Here is a 23,633-nt window from a genome sequence, read left to right as displayed (position 1 = left end):
GCCAGCACGGCCAGTAGCGCTGTTCGTGGCGCGCAATTTTGGCGAATCTGCCAAGGCCAGCGGGTGACGCAGCGCCCGAGGTCGGCGAACTGAATGGAGCCCTCGCCTCTCTTTCGCCCATTCCTCCTCTATACACACATATATACACAGATACACACACAGACACACACACACATTTATCTCCCTCCTCGCCAAAGTGCCTGTATCACCTACCGAGGGAATGCAATGACCTTTGCCGAGACCTTGAAGAGCCTGGCCGTCTGCTTTTTTAAAGATCCGGTTTGCTGTGCATGGTAGGCAGACAACTCACATACAGAAGCAGATAAACCGGCTAGTAGCAAAATTCTGTCCAGATCTGCGCTTGGTAGCACTATTCCTACGTAGCGCTGCGTCTCAGCTCAGCATTCTACCAGGGCGAAGTGAAAATTTCTCGCCCTGGCATTCGAGATTGTCAGTTATGGGTGGAAAGTTGTTCTCTTTGCCTCTTTGTAAATGGAGTTCAATGTCCCGAAGATGACGATGTCACTAAGGACGCAGCACGAGACAGGAATAGGCGCAGGAAACTGATCGTATATTTACAAAGGAACAATCTCAGCATTTATCTTAAGAAATTTAGAGAAATCGCAAAGAACAAATCTGCATGGAAGGGCAGGCATTTGAACCGACGTCCTCTGGAATACGAGTCCACTGTTTAGCACTGCACCACCTCGCTCTCGAAGTCCACTCCTGGAAGGTCTGCCAAATTTCTGTAATGCGACTACCAAACTCTCCTACTGGATTCCAAATTTTTTCCACCAACAAATATAATTTGGTTCGAAGATGCGTGAAGAGTCAACTCTTATGAATAGAGTGAATGTTCCAATGATTTGCATTTCATATCCTCACTTAAGGATGTTTTTCCGCTATAGGTCGCAATATATTTTACTTAAAACGGTCAACACAAAAACTCTTGCGTGTAAGTAATTTCTAATAACTCCTCCGTATAACTGCTGGAAACAATCACCGATCTCTCTACGGACTGTGGCTAACCCCTTTACTCTTCGCAGTGGCTGATGGGCAGTAGCATATTTATTGGCAAATTATAGACCTGTTACCTGATGTTTTAAAACAGGCCGTACATCTTACAATTTTCGTGTTTCATCTTTTTACAGTTTTCTTTTCTTTTATCTATAACATTTACAAAGAATGACACTTTTCAAAATAACAATAATTTAAGGTTGAAATATAAATATATTTTTTTAAGAAGAATATGAAAAGATGCCCGTCGGGATTAGCCGAGCGGTCTAGGGCGCTGCAGTCATGGACTGTGCGGCTGGTCCCGGCGGAGGTTCGAGTCCTCCCTCGGGCATGGGTGTGTGTGTGTGTGTCCTTAGGATAATTTAGGTTAAGTAGTGTGTAAGCTTAGGTACTGATAACCTTAGCAGTTAAGTCCCATAAGATTTCACACACATTTGAACATTTTTGAACATAAACAGATGATAGGATAGAGGAGAGATTTGTTAGTACCTTCACTGAATGTGACTGACGGTGAATACCTCGGAATGGTTTCTTCCAGTCGTTGACCGCCAGTCACACACACACACACACACACACACACACACACACACACACACACACACACACACACACACAAACGGTTATTTGTAGAGAAATAGTATTGGTTAACCTATTTATTGCCAATCCTATGTGTTAACTTCAGGTGCCCGTCCGTGCACAGCATTTGGTGATTTCTTGACTAGATCGCCAGCACCTTATGCTTATTTACTGCCACATCTCGGTTTCTTCCTTATGTTCCTCCTCATTGTCACTGTTTTCGCTGTCACTGTGGGTATCGCTGTCCACCCTCTGGAGATTGTTGTTACTTTGCACATAGGCATGTCTGTTATGTCGTGTCCGCATGTACTCTTCATGTGTTGTTTTTGAAATACTGTTTGTCGGTACATTTACTTGTGCCCATTGGTTTTCGTCTCTTATTGCTGTGTATATATCTATATATCCGATGGGCACTAGCTGAATCGATACAAATCGAATTATTCGAGCGACATCGACAACTGTCTCTCGCTGCCAACGTGGAGTTAAAGACACGCGAAACAAAACCCAGCACATCGAACTTCGAAGACAAAATAGAATGACGTCAACAATGCCATTTACACTGCGTTGTATGCTGGGTTAAGGTTGGTAGCGATCTGAAACAAGTGACGGTCGGGCCGAAGTCAGAAATTTCGTTAATGCTGATACTCGCATCAGCCACCAAGCTACATGTGTTCCTGGAGTGCGGGATTAATATTTGTTTGTGGATTGTATGCAAGACGTGTGTATCGGGTGGTGAGATGGATTTACTACTGTGTTTAACGCAGCATCGTGTCTCCCACAAAAAAGGTAGGACGGAATTAATTTCGTTCTCAATATATCTCTAGAAAAATTTCATTATTTCTGTATTTACAAATTAAAAATCATTTCCGTTTTTTGCCAATAGCGAAGAAGTATTGTTTCGTTATTTCAAAGTAATACGTTAATTTCTATGTTAAAAAAAACAGTTTTTTGTAAATGTTGATGGTTATTATAACTGTCACTACGCTTACATGGAGCTCCCAAAACCGGGTTTCGTCAATCGTATTCCCAATACCGCTTCTGCCTGGTCATGTAGACACTCTAGTATCGATGCTGAAAATGCGGTGCTAGTGGAAATGCAGTTCTAGTTGCCACATTTTCTCTTCTAAACGTACAACCGTCTTTGAAACTTGCTTGGATTGTGAATTTAGGTCTTGTTTCTACAAAATTTCGGTTAATTCCGATTAAGTAAGGAGTAACACGGCTGGAAGGACAGATTGTAGAATGGCGCTTTCGTTTTTCTTCGCCCTTAATTCGCGATCTTTGTGTCCAAGTATTTTCTTTGGCTGTGTATACACATTCACATTCGCGACAAATTGAGTAAAGCAGAATTTGAGAAATGGCCAGTAATTCCCGTTGAACTGGATTGCCTAAAGCTACGCGGGGCGCCCAGAAAGTGATGCACCACATTTTTCTTCAGCAATTATTTACTGAACACAATGAAAAGTACACACAACAAAGAATTATGTTTCTGCCACACATCTAATTTTTCCACGTTCCTCAAGCGAGACACAGGGCGTGAGATGATGATGTTTGGTTTGTGGGGCGCTCAACTTCGGCGCAGTCATCAGCGCCCATACAAAGTCCCAATTTTTACACAATCCAATTTAGCCACGTCATGAATGGTGATGAAATGATGAGGACAACACAAACACCCAGTCCTCGGGCAGAGGATTCCCGACCGGGAATCGAACCCGGGACTCCGTGATCCGGAGGCAGCAACGCTAGCCACTAGACCACGAGCGTGTATGCCCTATCGATATTAGTATCACTCCTTGTTCTGGTCACAAAGCCATTTCTTCACCGTGCGAATTACCTCTCTGTTATTCTCAGAATGTCTTCCACGAATGACCTCCTTTAATGACCCAAACAAGAGGAAATATGAGGGAGCTAGATCAGGGTTGTAGGATGATGTGTTCCGAAATCCTCAAACGTGTGAGGCAGGCCTGGGTCGTTATGGCGCCGAAGTCGCTGGAAGCTCTTCTTGAGTTTGGTTAATGTGTTCACATATGCTTCAGAATTAAAGATGCTGCCTCTTAGTATCACGAATGAGCACACGAGCAAGCTGCATCCTATCAGGTGTGACAGCCGTGGATGGCCTCCACAACGCGGAAATCTTGGAGCTCTGGGTTGGGGGTTGGGTTGTTTGGGGAAGGAGACCAAGACAGCGAGGTCATCGGTCTCATTGGATTAGGAAAGGACGGGGAAGGAAGCCGGCCGTGCCCTTTCAATGGAACCATCCCGGCATTTGCCTGGAGCGATTTAGGGAAATCACGGAAAACCTAAATCAGGATGGCCGGACGCGGGATTGAACCGTCGTCCTCCCGAATGCGAGTCCAGTGTCTAACCACTGCGCCACCTCGCTCGGTCTTGGAGCTCTGTCGAACCGCCTTCTCGTAATGGCCTCACCCTCTTTTCCTAGCGGCTAACCGCATTTCTGTCAACTGAAGATGCTCCATAAAGTGCACACGTACTGAATGTTCCCAACAGTTTCTTTTTCCGCAATGAGTAATTCAATGACGACAAGCTGCTTGTAACGTACATCACTTACAGACGCCATTTTGAAAGACTGCTGCAGCTACGCTATCTGTCGGAGGAAATGGAAAATTTGCGCGCGTTCCGGAAAGATCAAATAATGTATACCTGAAATTTCGCAGTCGTATCATTGTTGTTGTCTGGTGCATTACTTTCTGGACGACCCTCGTATTTGGATAAATCGCGGAAAATGTGAATCTGGACGGACAGGTGGGCATCTGAGCATGTTCCCTTCCGAATACTACAACCTCTGCGCCACCCTGCACCCTGCCCCACTTTTGTCTATCCCGTAGACCCCGACACGCCGCGATCCCAGCGGCCTGCGCCAGGGCCCCATGTGGAGTGAGCTCGACCTAGGTCCGGCCACGCCCGCACCCCGCGCCGGCAGCGCTTATCGCGGCCGATACCGGCTATCAAATCCAGACTTCCGTCCGTCCCCTCTATAGCTGCTCGCTGGCTATAAATATCCCGGCACGGCCACCTCATTCATAAGCCAGCTGCGCCAACGCTTCGTCCTGCTGTCGGCCCGTCTCTCTCCACGACGGGACACACTGGGTCCCATTCAGCGTTCTCGATGATGGTGGCGGTCGGGGCTCTGGCCACGTCGTCGCCCTTGCTACGATTTCGACCACGGGTAGGGCAGACCTGACAGCGTTTTCTGTCCTTCCCTTTCTTTGAATACACATAGTGAAATCGACCCTTTCAGGATAACTATTGGGGATTAAATTTTTCCGAATGTGTGACAGCATTAAAGTGTTCTTGGGCCAAATGGTCACCATCAGGGCATTTTCAAACATTAGTTATTTGGGGAGAAGTGGATAAAATAATACGACAAGTAGCGATCTCTTAATGTGTCCACATCTGTAGCTGTGAGGTTAGCGGGTCAGACTACCGGGTGGAGCACTCGGTTTCAATTCCAGGTACTGCCTCGATGGGAGGACTGGGTGGGGTTCTCTCTGCCAGGCAATAAAGAACTTTTACATCACTAGGGGAATGGGTGGGCTGGTTGCGAGCTCGCTGACTCTTTGCAGCCTACGTTCGTTTATATTTTGTTCTGAATTTGACTCTATTTATTTGGGAAGTGCGTGACTAATTTGGGTGGATTCATGTTTCTACTTAGGAACTTAACAGAGGGGATTATATGGAACAATCTGGTATTCCCCTTGCTCCCAGGAGAAACCTCGTGAAAACTGGCTAGAACTGCTGCTATTATCACCGTACTTACTGAGGTAAGGAGTGCGAAAATGCCTCGTTGGTAACCCTTTCTGGGGTCGACAACTGTTCGCTCGCCCACCCTACTCGTCTGATCTGTTTACCTGCGATTTCTTCCTGTTCCAGAAACTGAAACTGGAGTCGAAAGGGCGGAATCACAAATTGTTTTGAATATTCAGCCGACAGACTTCCAGTAATGGGAAACAATGGGAAAATCGCTGTAAGCATTGTCTATAAGCGCGACGAGACTACTTTGAAGATGACGGTGGAAATTAAGATGCAACATGAAGTTTCTGAGTTTTATGGGGATATTACAGAAAATTTTGGCAGCACCTCGTTTCAGCCTGTCTGGTGATTCCTAGTCTCCGTACCTTCTGGTGAATATTCGTGGATGTTACACGTAGTAAATATGACACCATGGTTTTTTCGGTGTTGTAGTACATCTTCAGGCCTCTCTATGCCTCTGGAAGATCATATATATTTTGTGTAGATGGCTCAAAACATCATCGGCATCCGCTAAGCCTTCTTATCGCCTATATGAGCGTGACAATACACGGGAGTCGATGTACTGCCACTGTACACAACAAAGGCGATAAGAAGCTTCAGTTTAGCTAACCTCTACAGTACGTCCTCGGTATCAGCGTGATCACCCAGTCACAGAGGGGCCTGAAAAGGTGTACCGCAACACCGACATCAGTCGCGCATGAAAATTACCAGCGAATGGCGCTAACCTTACTACTGTGGGCATGAGCAGAGGGAGGCGTGGCGTACTCACCGCGAGCGCAGAGCGCGATGTAGGTGTGGGCGTGTCGGCGCACGGCGTGCAGGTCGCAGGCGACGAGCGGCAGCCTCTCCAGCAGGTGCGGCAGGAAGTCGTGCGCCGTCACCGCAGACAGCTCCCACTTCAGCTTCGTCAGCACCAGCCACTCGAAGTCCTGCGCACACACAACCACACGCACCTGTACACCGCGCGCTCTCAGCTCCGGCCAAATGCTATATGGTCTAGGCAGAAAACAAAAAGCCTGACCGCTGTCAGCTGAACTTTACAGCAGTCTCTGCAATGCACCAGTCCCAGTTCGTTGATGCGAAGAGTAGTCGTGAAGTATCAGTTGGAGAAAATAAGGTTATGCGATCATTGGTTTGTTTGTACGTTCGCGTCTGCAGTCCTGGTACGCAGTGAAACCCCTGGGTCACTGTACCAAAGCGACATAACGCCTCTATACTCAAAAAAAGTGATTGACAGTCGACCATGGAAAGGGGGCGACCTGGCCGATTCACGTTTGTCTGCTCGCAAAATATGGCTACTGCGGTTGGCGTTTCTGTTCTGGGGACACTGCGAAGGTTTCGTCGTCGTTTTTGAGAGCGCTACACAGGTGACACAAACAAACGTCATACGAATCCACACCCTTTGCTGGTTCACGAACGGTCGGTGCCTCAGCAGAAGACGATTGATGGCTGCGCAGAGCTCCGAAGAAGAGAATGTAGCAGCAGACTGACGTGCCCGAGGTTACTCGGGTACACATCACGATGGCAGGTCCACGTGCACTGACAAGGTGGTCGCCAATGGAAGTTCGTGCTGCTATCCGATGTGAATGGACATGACTAGATAGTCCGTCGTCCAGTAAAACCTACAGGCCGTGTATGGTGAAGAGATCATGTTTCGTCAAATGGTTGGTTGCTGGTGTTGCATGTTCAGAGAAGGAAGGCAGAGTATGGGGGCTGAAGGTCGAAGTGGGCATCCCTCCAATCTACGAATGAAAAAACATTGCAGCAGGTTGTGCGACAGTTTCTTGCGTCGCAGGGCACTGGGTTTTACCAGAGTGGTTTCTTCAAACTGATTGAACGCTACGACAAATGCCTCAATGTCCGTGTCAACAACGTAGAAAAATAGCGCAAAGTGTGTCGTTCATAATGTCTTGGTGTATTTCTTTTTGGCAAGAAAGTTTCCGTGGCGAAAAACAATGACGGCACTTACGGAACGACCCTCGTATATACATACACTTGCTGCTCTTTAGCGTGCATTTTTGGGCTTGCTTAGGAGGCCATACTAGACTTATCACGTACGTATTTTCTGTGCACATTCACAGTTGGTCTAGGACTTCCGTCGCGTAAAATAAATATGTCACAATATCAATGCAAACAAATCACAACTCTTACGCTATCGGCCGCAAGCTGAATCTCCTACTTGGTCTTTACTATGGTATCTCTCCTGTAAACAACTATCTGTCAATAACTTTGACATTCTGATCCAAAGCAACATGGCGCAGTCCATCTCTTTTCAGCGGACTGCGACACGTTGTTTTGACTTATGCAGCACTGTCACGCGAGGATTACCACAAGTGCAGAAATGTACCTACAAACTGACAAGAAAATAATTCCAGTAACTGCTGCAAAAGTGCACGCATGGAAACCGAAAGATTACAGTGTCGAATCTCGGTCCGACCACGGCAATTTTCAGCCTTTTAACCTTCACAATAACATGGGGGGGGGGGGGGGGGGGTAGTTTATGTCCACCTTTTGAAAACATTGTAATTTAGTCAGTTATTTAATATTTTAAAATTTTGAAAAAATGTGTGTTGTTTTTACTGAACACTTATATCAGAATCTATAAATGCTTTATTTCAGTTAAACTTAACCCAAAAAATTTAAGTCTCAATACTGATGTCACTTTCCATAAATAAATCGATATTCAGTATTTTCAGATTCAGGACCTTACTTGCACATCAGTGTCTCTTTAAAAACTGTGCTGTAAGTAGAAGGCAAGAATTACCCAATTTTCATTTTTAAATTTTTATTGTGGTGACCATATAGCACTCCCAGCTTAGTAGTAGAAGTTACTGAAAATGCGTAGATATTGCTAATGGTCTTCTAAATTATATTATCGGGTTCTGAACCCTACTTACACATAAGTACTTCTTTTAAAAAGTATGTTGTAAGTCGACAACAGTTAATGAATTTTAGGGTGAGCATAAAGTCCCCCCCCCCCCTACCCCCACCCATCCTTGGTAATGGGCTTTATGGAAAATGAGTCGGTATTGCTACGGTTAATGTAGCCTTCACCTCCTCAAGATGTAAGGAGTGGGCAGGAACGATACGTGGTTCGGGTTACACGTACAGTTGCATGCCCTATCTGCTTAGATAACTGGAGTAGATTTGGGACACCAAAGTGGCAGAAGTTGCGTTCAACTGAAAAATTTACACCCAGCCATCGAGCCGCACGAAATTACTATTACTATTGTTATTATTATTATTATTATTATTATTATCTGTTGTATAGGACCGTTATATGTTGCGTAATTGGAATAAAGACATAAATGCTTTTCAGGATCACTGTCACTGTCTCAATTTTGCTGCGACTAGGCCTATATTGCAACTCGCTAGATGAATGTAATGGGCGTTCTATTACCTTTCTTTCACGCCGACCGAAATGACTCGATAATATTGATATCTGGTGGTTTTGGATGTCGAGGACGGTTTATCCTTGTGATCATCAAAAATCACGATTTCCAACGGTATGAATGCCGCATACGTGAAGATGCAATCCCTTGCCAGGAGTAGAGCTTGAGTACGGTCAACGAAAATGACGTCATAGTATCTCACTTTCTCGGCCTGCTGCCGCGACGTACAGATGTCGTTAACGCTCAAAGGACCGGCTTTTCATTATATCGCTTTTCTCAGCGCTAGCTTAGCCTGGGTGTTAAAAACCCTTCGAAACAGTCAGTTTCTGAAGTAATCGATTATCGATTTTTTATTCCTATTATTTCCTTGAATAAACGTAGAAATCGATAAATATTGAAAAATTTTTGACTCTTTCAGTTTCAAGACACATAGAATTAAAATACTAAGTTAAATGGAAAAATAAAAAGGAAACTTAGTCCGTCGACCGTTCGCTATCTCCCACTGATACTAATTTTTTAAAAATCTGCAATCGAGGATCGTACCACTATTTGGGTATTAGGAATAGTGAGTGCTAAAGGGTGAAAACTGAGGTTACAGTGCTATATTGTTTAACATTTCCGTTTTGAAGGGTTACAAGCAGGCATATTACGTAGACACAGGCAACAGATCAACTAATTTCAGTTTTTATTGTAAATTATGAATGACTTGTTGAATTATAAGTTTCCTCCTTAGTCGAAAGTTTGTTGAGGCTCCTCTCGTTCTTAATCTTTTAAAGGAAATGGAGCAATTTACTTCAGCGATGCTGCACTTTGTAAAATACTTCCAGACTAGGGATGGTGTCATTTTGTAATACAGTTGATGTCCGACGATGACGCCGTTAAATTATCATATGGGGTAAGTCTCGTACACTGCAAGTACGCGCACACCCAACGCCACGGCAGTAGGTACATTGTCTCAGCAATGCTGTACCATCTGTTTGTTGCTCGTTTCTGTCAGCATTGTTATTAAAACAGCACTGATCACGTTCCCCAATTTCTATAGTAACACTATATTACAAATCAATGGAAATTATACGAATAAAAATTAACTGTTTTTTTTAAATAATATTTATTAAAAACCAAAACTTTAGCATGGCTGTCGTGGCTAATTGATATTTCGGTTTTGTTACTCGGTTGTTAGCAAAAAATAAAAAGCATATATTTTAAGAGACCAAACAAAAACTGAAATATACCGGTTATTCGGAACTAAAATACCGGTATCTGCTTTTACCGGTCAGTTTTTCCCCATCCCTTCCGCGAAGTTCGAACCGAGAACGGAGGGCAGGCGCACTCTTGCATCTGCCGTGGCTGGCGAAATTCCACGGCGGCGGCGAAGATAACCTTGCGTGGGAGGCAGATAACTCGGCGGTGGGTAGCGGCAAACAGCGGCCAGCGGCGGCGGCAACGACGACGCCCCATTGACGCCGCCAGGACGTTCACCCTACGTGCAATTGTTCCCTGACGTCACGGCCGGCGCCGGCGCCGGCGCCGAGTAACAGCTGACGGGCGGCATCTGCCGCGCGCGAACACGGCCAGTGTGACGCGCTCGCGTTTCGTCAGCCACACCGTCGGGACAGCCTTGCGGGATCCAGATCCTGCATCTGCATTGCATTCAGCTATTGCGATCCGGCACATCGCCGAAAGTCCTCTTACAGACCACGTATATATAGTATATCGTCGTTAATCGGGGCGGTTGTCGTGTGATCCTATACGTACCTAAGATGTTCGATTCTTGGACTAGATGGTAGGGGTATGTTTTGGCTACGGACTGTGTTATTCTTTGATGGAGCATAAGGAGCTCGTATGTGCACGAGCATTAGGAAATGAAATGAATACATGAACAGGATGAATAGCCAAAAATTACCTCCCGAAATCGTAAGATACCAACTTAAAGGGAGATGTCAAGGAAGATCGAATGAAAGATGAGTATGACAACAGGCAGAATGCCTAACGCCTGAAGTGCAGAAGAAGAAGAAGTTGATGGTGATGACGACGATGATGATGACGACGACGATAAGCAGTGCACACGCACACAGCTTTAACTGAGTAAAGTTCTGTTGGTGCATAAATAACTCCGAAATTTTTTCGTCAGTTTTTTGCCTTCGGATTCCCTCAACTGGTAATGTACCAAATGACAAATATGTTTTGTAAGGCAAAGCACAGAAAAATAACATAGCTTTAGCTAATACGAAAAACATAAAGATAGATCGTGTCATCATCGTGTAGCCTACGCAGTAACTGGACAAGCAAGTGATTTTTTTTAAGTCATTTGGGTATAGTCAGGGTGAAAGCGGCGATAGAAAGGAAAGAGGTAGTCTGGCAGAGCGTCGATGCAATAGGAAAACCCGTGTGTGCGCGAGTGACGACAGCGCATGCGCGGAACTGCTAGGCGTGAGAGCGGCCGCCGGCCGCTAGATGTCTCGCGCGGCCACCCACGCGGACGGCCGCTCGCCTGCCTACCTGCCGCTCAGCTGATTGAATACACCCAAGGACACAAGGTCAATAACTGCCGCGGAATGCCTGCTCCGCATAGCCACCGCTGACGCCCGGGACTTTTTTTTTTTTTTTTTTTACGGGTCCTCCGGTAATCACAGCAAAGTGCCCTTGTAAATACGCTGCGCCCGCTCGACTAATATCCGGCAAGTGGGCGCCTCCACATTGCCTCTGTCGTCGCTGTTAATCAGTCCTCACCCCACCCCCAGTGAAAGTAAAATGCTGTGGACTAGTCTTCTCGAATGTATTATGCAGGCAAGCAGCCTGGTCAGGCGCTGAGCTTTGATGTTTTATGACCTTTGCGCAGTGAAAGAGTATCCGACTAACAAATATTTTAGAACAGCCGAAAAAGCAATATCTAGCTTTTGTTGAGCTGTCAATCTTTAGTCCAACCTAATGTCGAGCTAAAAAAAAAGAAACATATCTTATCTCTCACTTACGGCCCTCGCGCGAAAAAGTACAAGGCAAATAGCACAATCTGTTCACGTCCTATCTGGCTTTCGGGGTCTAATGAGTATGTTTTATCGCCTGGAACGTGGCCTGTCTTTGGCGCAGATTATACTGACCTAATGAGATGATGCCTTCTGCAACGTCCCAAAATTATTTTACTGCTAGTGTTCGTCCTCCAGGATTGAATTATCTCCACAGCCACAGTAGCTGCTTAAGACTCAGAATCGCATTTCTGGATGTAGGTTCATTTTCAGTAGTTCATAGTTAACATTTTGACATTTTACACATGCGCTCAGTGGCGTGCGTCTAATGTAATTTTTCCTTTGAGAAACATTTAAGCTCAATTACATAGATTAAGTCACGACGATAATCCAAGGAAGAGAATCAGACAAAACAGGGCCAGAACTACTAAAACCTTACTCTTATCTGACATCCTTAAACGGTTCTAGGCGCTACAGTCTGGAATCGCGCAACCGCTACGGTCGCAGGTTCGAATCCTGCCTCGGGCTTGGATGTGTGTGATGTCCTTAGGTTAGTTAGGTTTAAGTAGTTCTAAGTTCTAGGGGACTGATGACCTCAGAAGTTAAGTCCCATAGTGCTCAGAGCCACATCCTTAAGATGCCTTGTAAATTTCATTTATAAGATGTGCAACAGAAATTGACAACCTTTCTTTTAATTTTCTACAGACGCCCCGCTTCATTGAAACAGTCGACTCGCTTTCAAACCTCGGTCCGGTCAAGCGCAATTTGGTTTTCCGTGGTTATTCTAAATCTATAGCGTACGCAGGGGTGAGTCCTTTGATAAGGAGACAATTTGTTTCTTTCTTCATCCTTGTCCCATTCGAGATTTGAGTGCATATCTACCGACCTTCTTATACATAGGATTTTTCATCCCTAATCTTCCTTATTTCCTTTCTTCCCTTGAACTGCCTCAAACAGGTCACAAAACAAATTCTTTTCAAAAACACGTCAAGCTTCGATTCAGTATAAAAACTCCTGCAAGACTTTTCTCTCACACAACTGACTGCATGTGTTCCATGTGCAAAAACGCTTTTTTATTGCTAACTCCAGATGGGAAAGTAGTGGCGAGTGGTATATACAAACCATATGACTGACCCACGATAGAACTTGAGACCTTTTGATGCGTCGTTCGGCATTCTACCATTGACCCGCCAAGCCATCAGAACAGATGAATTTCTCGAAGTGAAGTATACTCCATAGTATTTTATACACAGAATTGATACGACACTCCTTCAAGTGGTCGGTTCGGGAAGAACATTCAAGTCTTCCACCTTACGGTCGTCGCCTTGCGCTCGTATAACTCAGATCCTAGCGACACCTTCCAAACGCAAAAAAGCTATCTCCGCCGTTCTGGCAACAGACGGGCCAATCGGGACCGACCGACCATCGTGTCATCCTCAGTCAATGGCGTCACTTGGGTGCTGTTCGGGGGGATAGGACACCGCTCTCCTGTGTATTGCCGGCCTTGCAGACATTGGAATTCGTCGTTTTTCGTCAGCATCTCTGTGCAGATGTCGCGTGACATCTCAGATTCCATCGATGAAAACTTACAAAGAGTGACCAGTCCCCTGACCAAACTCGCTGAGCCACGGTGCCGCTGTCACTTAGCCACGCAGGCGGACAAGGGCACCTTCGCAATTAGGACTTTCTACTCGAGCGTGACGCAGTCTGAGCACCAGAACAATTCTGTGTTAACATGCGGATTGCTCCTGTTGCGGCTACCCGTGTGACGGAACAGCCGAATCAATCCGTTTCGGAGGGTCCGCAGAAATTTGGCCGAGCGGGCTCCGTCGACGTTGCAGGTACACACGGGGCGGCGGTGGCAGCCGAATACTTTCCCAGGTGGCAGCCGCAGAGGTCGCGGGCGCCGAACCCGGGCCCGGGGCGCCCGGGGAATGCCGTCGGGACAGGTTCGTGGTAGGAGGGAGCGGCAAGGTGAGTGGGGCTGGAGAGGGGGGGGGGGGGGGCACGTTTCGGAATGCGACCGGCGTGTCGGACGCTCGGCGCTCTGTAATCTACAGTTTCTCAGGCGGCCGCCGCCTGCTGGGGGTGGGGAGGGGGGGGGGCTGCTTAACTTTGTCGGTCCATTCCTGACCGGGCTCTCCCCGCCGCCAGCCGCAGCTGATAGCGGCCACAGGGTGGGTGGCAAGCGGCGCGACCCACCTGCAACACCTCAGCTCCACCCTACCTCGGCTTGCCCGGCGGGCACCCCTACGGTGCGGCCGACTGGATTCCACAGTTCCTAGTTCCTAGGCGACGTATGCATATCCCCCCCCCCCCCCCCCCACCACCACTCACACATCTGAGTTATTAATCTGTACATTTGACAAGATTAGGGCTTTCGGGACCTATCTTATACCTAATGAAACATCTTTAGTCAATCAAAATTACAATCTGTACAGTTATCAGCAATATATACGGTACAGTCACATTAATGCGACCACCGCCTATAATCGACGACAACGTCCAATAACCATCAAAGATGGCCGGTGACAGCACTAGCAATGGAGGGTATATATAGCGTGTCGGGAGGGGGGGGGGGGGGGTAGTCGTCGCGATGCGGAAACGGAGCAACAGAGCGAGTTCCCTGAAGTTCGAAGAGCATTGACCAAAGATGGAAGTATTTCCGGAACGGCTCAGACTGGAAACTGTTCGTGTGCTGCTGTGGTTAATGTATACCGTGTACGACAAAATGGCGCTATCCAAAACCGAATCCGAGGCAACTGTAGTGTACCACGGTCCATAGATAGAGGTGAACGACGGCTGCGGAGATGTGTAAGGACGAATAGACGTGCAACTGACTACCCAGATGAACCAAAGGTCTACTATCATTGTCTCCTCGACGACCGCTCGGCGAACATTGCTGCGTATGGGTCACCGCAGCAGACCCTTGTTCGTGCACCCATGCTGACTGCTGCTCGTCGGCAACGAAAGCTGGAATTTGTACGCCAACTGGACGTCCATTGAATGGCGACAGGTGGCCTTTTCATATGAATCGAGTTTTATGTTCGGTCGGACGAAGAGCGAACACCCTGCAACAATCATCCAAAGGGTCCAGGCCGGAGAAGAAGGCGTTATGACCTGCGGAATATTTTCGTGGTGTATTTTCTCCTAGATACGTCCCCCGAAAGCATCGCTGTACACTATTGATTAAAGCACAGGATACCAAACGACGCACTGTGCCTTCTCAAAAATGGTTCAAATGGCTCTGAGCACTATGGGACTTAATTTCTGAGGTCATCAGTGCCCTAGAACTTAGAACTACTTAAACCTAACTAACCTAAGGACATGACACACATCCAGCCCGAGGCAAGATTCGAACCTGCGACCGTAGCGGTCGCGCGGTTCCACACTGTGGCGCCTAGAACCGCTCGGCCACATCGGCCGGCACTGTGCCTTCAGTTGCACCGTCAGCATCGTACTGGTATGCGAGTCAAAATGGCGGCACGCCAGTGAGCAGCTCTTTTGCTCATGTCAAGGTCAACGCGTGGCCCGTTTTCAGTACGGCTTGTCCAGAACCCCAGCATTCTCTTTGGAACACGCGGTGGAGTGCATAACATGAAAAAATGCCGATTGAAATGTGACGCGCATATCAAGAGAATGCCTGACAACCGACAAACTAAACAGATCGTGGGGTACATAGAAAGCATTAAAAACATGAAGTGGATCGTCGAAGTCAGGAAAGACCTGAAGGACACTGATGTCACAGTAAGCTACACCAAGACAAACATTCAAGCACGAAGTACAAGTGCAAAGTGAGCCAAGAGGTCAAGAAATACGAGACAGGATCAACTTGGTCGGATGAAAAGGAGAAAACGGATCGTTAGGAGCTGAATGAACTGCAGCGCCTGAGAAAATCTCACTTCAAGTAGACGTTGGTGTGTTCTCTAGTGCCCTACACCTGTATAATAATAATAACATATGAACATAATATACACACATAACAGACGGGTTGCTGGAGAAATAATAAATGCAATACAAACTACAGATGATTGGAAAATGTGATCTACCAAAATATAAAGAAAATGTCAGCAGTGATGGGAAAGCGACTGTTACTCTTCGTTGGACACCTCTAGTAAATGAATGAGAACAGGTAACTAAACAAGTCAACGATAGTATGGAGTACAGAATTAGGAAATAGCTAGAAAGAAAAATACTGAATTTAGAAGGCTTTGAAGGCAGAAGAAATAAGAAATCAGTAACGACGTCGACAGAAGAAAGGAAAAGACAACATGGAGAAGATGGAGTACTAGAAAAATACGAAACAACTAAGAAAGAAGACAAGTTGGAGTTTTATGTGATCCTAACTGGTCTGTATGAATATATACATAATTTAAGAAACATGGCCTTATTAACATTGTGTTGAAGGAATTTCTCCATTAGGCTCTCGTCGAATGTGAGTAATGACATCTAAAAGAAATGTATGGCAGCAGTACAGATGAAATCGCTGTGGAGAAAAGGATGACTGCTCGGAGGAAGAGCGAGAAATAATATGAGAAGGATAGCAGATGAGATGGAAGGAAACAAATGGAAACGAGTAGAAGAGCACGGACACTTGACAATGTATCAGAGATACTGGTTCCCAGATGGCATGTGCCGACAGGGGAGCTACGCCGATGACCATAAATAGACCTTTAATCTCCTCTTGAACGCACAGTGGTTTTGGATGAGATCCAAGTTTGTTCCACAATCGTATGGCCCAAACGGAGAAGAAGATGGAGAAGGATTTGGTGTTACGCTATGGTACTGTTAAGACGCTAGACGTATCCGGTTTGGTACTGCAGTTATGGGATGACGACAAGCGTAGAAAGGCACTAAAGATACTGGCGACGAAGAAATCGATGAAGAAAACAGAGCGTATGAAAATCTGGCACCAGTCTGGTCGCGTCTAGCCTGAGTATAGCAAGGAATGACGTGATCAAACAACCGAATGTTACACACGTACACGACAGAAGATCAGAATTCGTCAACCCCGGAGCGTCCAGTCATCCGCGGGCAGCACTCGAGAAGGCGATGCCGGACTGTTGCTTGATAGCGATGTGCCGATTCTTAAGCAACAGGCGTCACCTCTTCACATGCAGTAGCCCAGCGCCTTCACATTTTCGCGTCGGGGAAAGGGCAACAGAGGGCCAGGGATTTACCAGGTACTGCGTGCGGTAAGATCACCGGTTTGGACGGGCGCGAACTCTTCGATTCCTAAAAGGTGGAGGAAGGTTCCACTAATCCTTCTACGCGAACTCCGCAACTTGCCGTTGAGACTAGGGTGCGTACTACATTTGTGCAAAGAGTCATCTTCGCGTTTGGAAAACGACAAACGCGTGCCGCAGTTTTCTCCTCATTTTAACAGTTTTCTGAATCGGTTCACTTTTACATCTTTATTCCCGTCATTGCTTCTTCGATGTATAGACTGAACAGTAGGGGCGAAAGACTACTTTCCTGTCTTACACCCTTTCTAATCCTAGCTCTTCGTTCTTGGTCTTCCAGTCACCGTGTAGTTAAGTGATTTTCTATTATTGTTCCTGTTGATATATACAAGTTTTACGATTTCATTACCTCGCGAACTCAGGCAAATTGCCGGCTATCATAGGGCGACACGAAGTCACTCGCGGAGACGTTCGAGGCTCCTGGCTTAGTCGGCAATTGCAGCTCGAGTGGGCCGGTGGGCGTAACGTAATCGGCTGGAGCACAACTTGTCAGGCACGGTGTGCGCGGCGGACAGGTATATAAGTAACACCGCCGGGAATGGGACGGCTGCGGCGGCGGCGGTGGGGCCCGAGGGAGGGCGCAGCGCGATAAATCACGGCCACAATGGAATGTGTTGGATTAGTATGTTAATTGGCCATTCTGTGCGGGCGGCACCGCCAGTGATTCGGTCCCGTCTGCGATGCAAACACTGCACCGCCGGGGGCCGAGCCGCACGAATTAGAGTAGGCCTTAACTGTGTAAGCGTCATAGCATTGCTCCTATTGTGGACTGAGAAAACGTTATCTGGGTTAGCTAAATTTTGCGTGGTAAACTGTGCTGTCCGGTCAAACTGAACTATCTTGCCATAAAATTTATGCAACAGACAAAAACCAGATGACAGCCGAATTCATCCCACCCGAAGGAAGTACCAGATAGTTATAATTAAAGTGCAGCTACCCACGAAGGTCCAATGTAGGCTGTAATTATCGTATGCGGTGATACTGCGTTAAAGCGGAACCGATGTACACTGGAAAAAATAGTTCAAATTTTGGTCACCAGGTGCAAATCTATCAAATTTTATAGAAGTAACTGTTTCCGGTGATAGTCCTGCAATCGTGTAACAATACAATAATGGATTTTTCTGTCGATGTATACGCAATACGTTATATTTATGTTGAGGGTCAATTGCTGCTCCCTAGAGATCTTGATCCATTTCGCTACAATTTTCTTGCGCTGCAATTTCTGGATATACATCACCCGCTGAAAGCCTCATGGAACTTCCGATATTGTCTACTATGTCATTTACATATATTGTGCAATGTAACAAACCTGTATCCCTTGGGATATGCCCAAAGTCACTTTTACGTCGAAAGACTTCTCTCCACTGAGAATTTCGTGCTGCGTTCTGTTTATTGGAAACTCTTCAGCCGAGTCACTCAGTTGGTTTGATACACCGTATGCTCGTATGGAGTAGACTTACCCGCCGCTAGTAGTCGATATTTACATGTACATGATTATGGTTCAAATGGCTCTGAGCACTATGGGACTTAACATCTACGGTCATCAGTCCCCTAGAACTTAGAACTACTTAAACCTAACTAACCTAAGGACATCACACAACACCCAGTCATCACGTGTACATGATTATGATCTCGCCTCAACGAAGAACGCCTTTGTTTTAAAGATTGTGACATCAGTTCGCGTATCATGTCCGTGACACTTCTCTCCAAATTCGAGGTAATACCAAACGAGCTGCTCTCCTTGGAACTTTCTGGATGTCCTCCATCAATCCTGCCTGGTAGCGTTTCCCTCCTCAATCCAGGTTCCCATTCGTGCCTCAACCCTCTTGCTATTCCACCTAAACGGCCTTGCAGAGGCTCTCCAACTATATTGGAGTAGCACGTCGACATCGAACTAAACAGGGGATCCTGCCTGCAACTCAGCCATAGGTGTTTAATCAAATGATACTAAATGGTCTCTATACTAGACCTGCTGTATCTTTTAAGTGTTCTGGCAATGAAAGGTTATCATTCCAATTTTACTTGTTCGTAAGTGCAATTCCCAGGTATTTAGTTGAAATGACAGCCCTTAGAATTGCGTGATTTGTCGTGTAACCGGAATTTAATGAATCCTTTCTGGTATTGATAGCTGAGTGGTCAGCGTGACGGATTGCCGTCCTACGGGCCCGGGTTCGATTCCCGGCTGGGTCGGGGATTTTCTCCGCTCAGGGACTGGGTGTTGTGTTGTCTTCATCATCATTTCATCCCCATCCGGTGCGCAGGTCGCCCAATGTGGCGTCTTATTAAAGACCTGCACCAAGACGGCCGGACCTGCCCCGGCCAATTACGCCAAACGCTCATTTCATTTCATGCCGGTGACCTCACACTTTTCATTCTTTAGGGTCAGTTGCCACTTTTCACATCATGTAGATATCTTGATGATGATGTTTGGTTTGTGGAGCGCTCAACTGCGCGGTCATCAGCGCCAGTGCAAAGTCTCCATTTTTACACAGTACAATCTAGCCACTGACACGAATGATGAAGACAACACATACACCCAGTCCCCGGGCAGACAAAATCCCCAACCCGGCTGGGAATCGAACTCTGGACCCGTGATCCGGAGCTCTTATAAAAGGGGCTGTACTGGAAGCCGACGAGTTGACGTTGACTGGGCGACGCGGATTAGCCGCGAGCGCAGAGCTCCTTGGGGCGACCGGAAGCCGGAGCGAGGAAGCACCAGCATGAGGGGCAGCGCGTGCTTCCGGTGTGCGGGCGGCTGCGGAAAGCGGCGGTGCGCGTCTGGTGGCCGAGCAGCGACCCGCGGTCCCATGCGGGCCATGCGGGTTGGCCGTCCCCACAGCTGCCTGCGCGGCCGGCCCAACTGACCGGAAAGGCGACGAAGCGAGAGCCCGAGGGGAGCAGCGCCCGATGGCCGCCAGCTGTCGTCAACAGCAGTAGCGGAACCCACACACCGCACTGGCGCTCCCGACATATGCGGCCCGTGGCCGGGGATCGTCTTCCCCTTTATTATAACTGCACCCCTAGTCCGCCAGCAAACGCACTGCACGCTTCACGCGTAGCTGCCACTCAGTCTCGCTCCCAGTCGAATCCTTACAAGCAAACATCAAACTGTTTTGTTCCTAGGTCAAATCAATCACTGGTTGAAATCCAATATACAATTACAAAACGTCTTTGCATCAAACGTATGGAGAATTAGGGTTGATAGATCACCTTATGCGAAACAACTTTCGTTAGAAGGAATTTGTACTGGTTATGCCCCTCAGAGGCGGGCACGGTGTAGGCGTCTAAGGATCGGTGCACACCAGCGATTTATTATCGCAAGCTCGCAGCGTCGTTTTCTCGCGAGTTTCAAGCAGTGCTTGTCGAACAATGGAGCCGTGCACACTACAGATGTGACCCTGCGAACTCGCCCCGAGAGAATTGTGCTCCCCAGCCGTTAGGTTCGTTCGAGTAAAGCTATTACAAACGAGTGCAACCGTTTTCAAACTGTATCTACTGCGCAAGCGCAGCTTTGTGATAGTTTCGACCGTCAGAACACTTTGGGTTTACTAAAACGCTTATTTCGCGTGTTTCGTTTGCTGACAGCCCGTAGCGCTAGTTGATACATCTGCTCTCTTTGCGTTGCTCAAATGTTTCGGACATAAATAATGAAACAATGCTCCTGGTACGTATTTTTTTCATGCGTAGCATTAAGGTTCAAAATGGTTCAAATGGCTCTGAGCACTATGCGACTAGGGTTGATGCTAAGGTCATTAGTCGCCTAGAACTTGGAACTAATTAAACCTAACTAACCTAAGGACATCACACACATCCATGCCCGAGGCAGGATTCGAACCTGCGACCGTAGCGGTCGCTCGGCTCCAGACTGTAGCGCCTAGAACCGCACGGCCACTCCGGCCGGCTAGCATTAAGGGTTTCAAGAATTTATTCTGACTGTCAAGTGAAAATATTTATGAAAGTATTTTATGCGCTTTTTATATATGTTTTGTGCCACTCTCTCACTGTATCGTGTCGTCTTTCTGAGGTTAAGGTACTGTACAGTGCCTACTACATTATGCAGAAAAAAAACTCGAACACAAACAGTTGGAATGATGTTTGCATGTGTCTTAAAATTGGCTCTGAGCACCATGAGACTTAACTGCTGAGGTCATCAGTCCCCTAGAACTTGGAACTACTTACACCTAACCAACCTAAGGACATCACACACATCCATGCCCGAGGCAGGATTCGAACCTGCGACCGTAGCGGTAGCGCGGTTCCAGACTGTAGCGCCTAGAACCGCTCGGCCGCTCCGGCCGGCGCATGTGTCTCGTTTTCTGCACAACAGAGAAGACGGCTACAGTGCAGGACAGGCTGCACAGCACAAAAATACTAACGTAAATATTTGATCATGCGTATGAGAAATTCTCAATGTGCGTCTGCCGAAGCATGAAAAAATATGTAAGTGGTGCAATGTTTCATTACCGTTTATAAGAATGAATAACAGTTGCAGGCTTTCCAAAAACATCGATTCTGATTAATAAAATTCATTCAAACGTTCCTGCTCCCACTTGTGGTCGCCACTTCTAGGGGAACTAGTGATACAAAATGTTAACTGAAGACGTTCTTAATTATTCCTGACCCCACGTTCCATCCTGTTTTCTTTTACATATCTTGAATTATACAAATATGATGAAAAATTGATCAATTTGTCTGACTGATTTTGGTAACACAAATTGCAGATAATTAGTACCAATGCTGATAAACAAGATAATAAATGGCCAAATATTGCAAATGCCGGAAATTTGAAGGAAAATTATCATTGGGTTAGTTGGTAGGGAGTGGCCTCAATGAGTCTACCGATTAAGAATCTGATATGCAGCTTAACTTCGCGAATATATGTGTAACAGCATAGCGTGCTTATTTCTACGCCATGTCCCCTCTGAAGTGAGCCAACTTAATGTGCGTGTGTTATTCATGGCAATAAGTATAGTAAGTGCCTTTCTCCCTTTCCCCCTCCCCCCCAAAATCCCTTATCGGCTCTTGTAATCGGATCCTTGTATGGAAGAGAAAAAAATTATTCATTTTGAAAGTGACGTGAAAGGACAGCAAGATCCTTTTGCTTTTGATACTCCCGGCTTTATATATGCAGCACATTTCTACGGAAAAATGCCTCAAGAGAATGAAATTACACTAGGATGTATTCAATTTTCAAAAGTTTGAAATATACAGTTTTCTTAAAAAAAAAACTAGCGGGAACCTAGAACTTATTATCTTCAACGAGAATGCTACGAGACTGAACACAAAAAGCTCTACACATGCGCTCGCTGATTTCTTTGGAGCAGGCTTGTTAAAGGCTTTGGAGCCAGTCGGGAGAATTTCCTTTGATCAGCCGAAACGGCTTGCAACTGTTCATTGGCCGCAAGTCGAACAGCTTTCACCCAGTCACAAACCACGGGAACGGGGAGAACGCCTAAGTCGTGGTTGCAACGGTTGCAACTTTATCTCGAACAAACCTCTTGCTGCATCGCAGCGATCTCGCATATCGCCGCGAAGCAACGGTCGTTGTCGGTGAATGAGGCAGTGCACACGGGTCCGCAATCACAGCAACAGCTAACGTCAGCCTACCATTGGTGCAGCCATTTTGAACGTATATTTGTTAATTGAAGGGGTGAAAATAATACCCTGAAATATGGGACACATGTCGCAAAGACAATCGTTATAGGATTAAGAGCCGCGTGTTTTCAAGTGTGTGTAAAGTTTTGTGAGAGTTTTGCTGCGAAACCGAATCAGGAGAGTAATGATACAGGTAAACATTACTCTTAAACTGTTTTGTGTTTAGGTTCTACAGGTGGCGTTTTTGCTCGAATGTGACTATTTAAAATTTGAAAACGACTGTACGTTCACTCGAAAATACAGAAATTACTTTGACCTTCTCTTAAACCCATGAACAGTTTCACGAACCCCACTTTCAGAGCTGTGAACTAACCATTGTTTGAGCCCAAAACCTCCGTTTCATAATGTAGCCATTAACGAAATAAGCAAGTACTACCTGCTTCCTTCTGCGTACATGTATACCGATTTGATTCGAATCGGCTAATGCTACGCGATTTTCACTGCGATACCGCCATGTGTGCACTGAAACGATTTCTGACGTCATGATCTCGCTGCGAGGACGCGCGGAAGTTAACCCGCTCGTGCGCGTTGAGCCCAAGGTGTGTGTATGCAATGTTTGCTGCCAGTCATCTGATGATCCTCTTCCAAAATATCTTCTTTGCTTAGAGGCACTCATTCGTAAGGTTAGCTTTTTGTTGTTGTTAAAAATCCCTCTTATCAAATTGCTACAGAACTCCAGATGTGTCTTTCTTATGTCGTTGTGTGTAGAGCATTAAGGAACATATTTTATGCTAGCGTATGATGACAAACTCTACTTTGCGGCAAAGTGCAAGCCGGGCTATCTGAGAGCAGACCCTCGGTTGTTGTCAGCTAAACTCAAGCGAACCAGAAGTGAGACAAAGAAGTTCCCAGTTGGGAATATTTGGGAAGGAATAACTGCTTTCTGTATTTGTCTTGCAACAAACGGAAGCCTCCCGAAAATCGTGATCGGAAACAAGGGTATTCGTCCTTTTTTTCATTTTCTTTCAAGATAAATACGTCGCAAAAACAAAAATATGAAGATATGCTCTGCGTAT

General features: G+C 46.4%; 1 protein-coding gene across 1 annotated transcript in view; it reads right to left on the bottom strand.

Moving 5' to 3' along the window:
• Positions 1 to 23,633, bottom strand: part of LOC124788702 (G1/S-specific cyclin-D2-like) — a 58,385-nt gene that overhangs the window by 8,788 nt on the left and 25,964 nt on the right. The window contains exon 3 of the mRNA XM_047255981.1: positions 6,134 to 6,293. Coding sequence (XP_047111937.1) covers positions 6,134 to 6,293 — 160 coding nt within the window. The remainder of the gene's footprint in view (positions 1 to 6,133; positions 6,294 to 23,633) is intronic.

Source organism: Schistocerca piceifrons, chromosome 3, assembly GCF_021461385.2.
Source record: "Schistocerca piceifrons isolate TAMUIC-IGC-003096 chromosome 3, iqSchPice1.1, whole genome shotgun sequence".
Classification (NCBI taxonomy): Eukaryota; Metazoa; Arthropoda; class Insecta; order Orthoptera; family Acrididae; genus Schistocerca; species Schistocerca piceifrons.
This window is presented reverse-complemented; position numbering and strand designations above follow the sequence as displayed.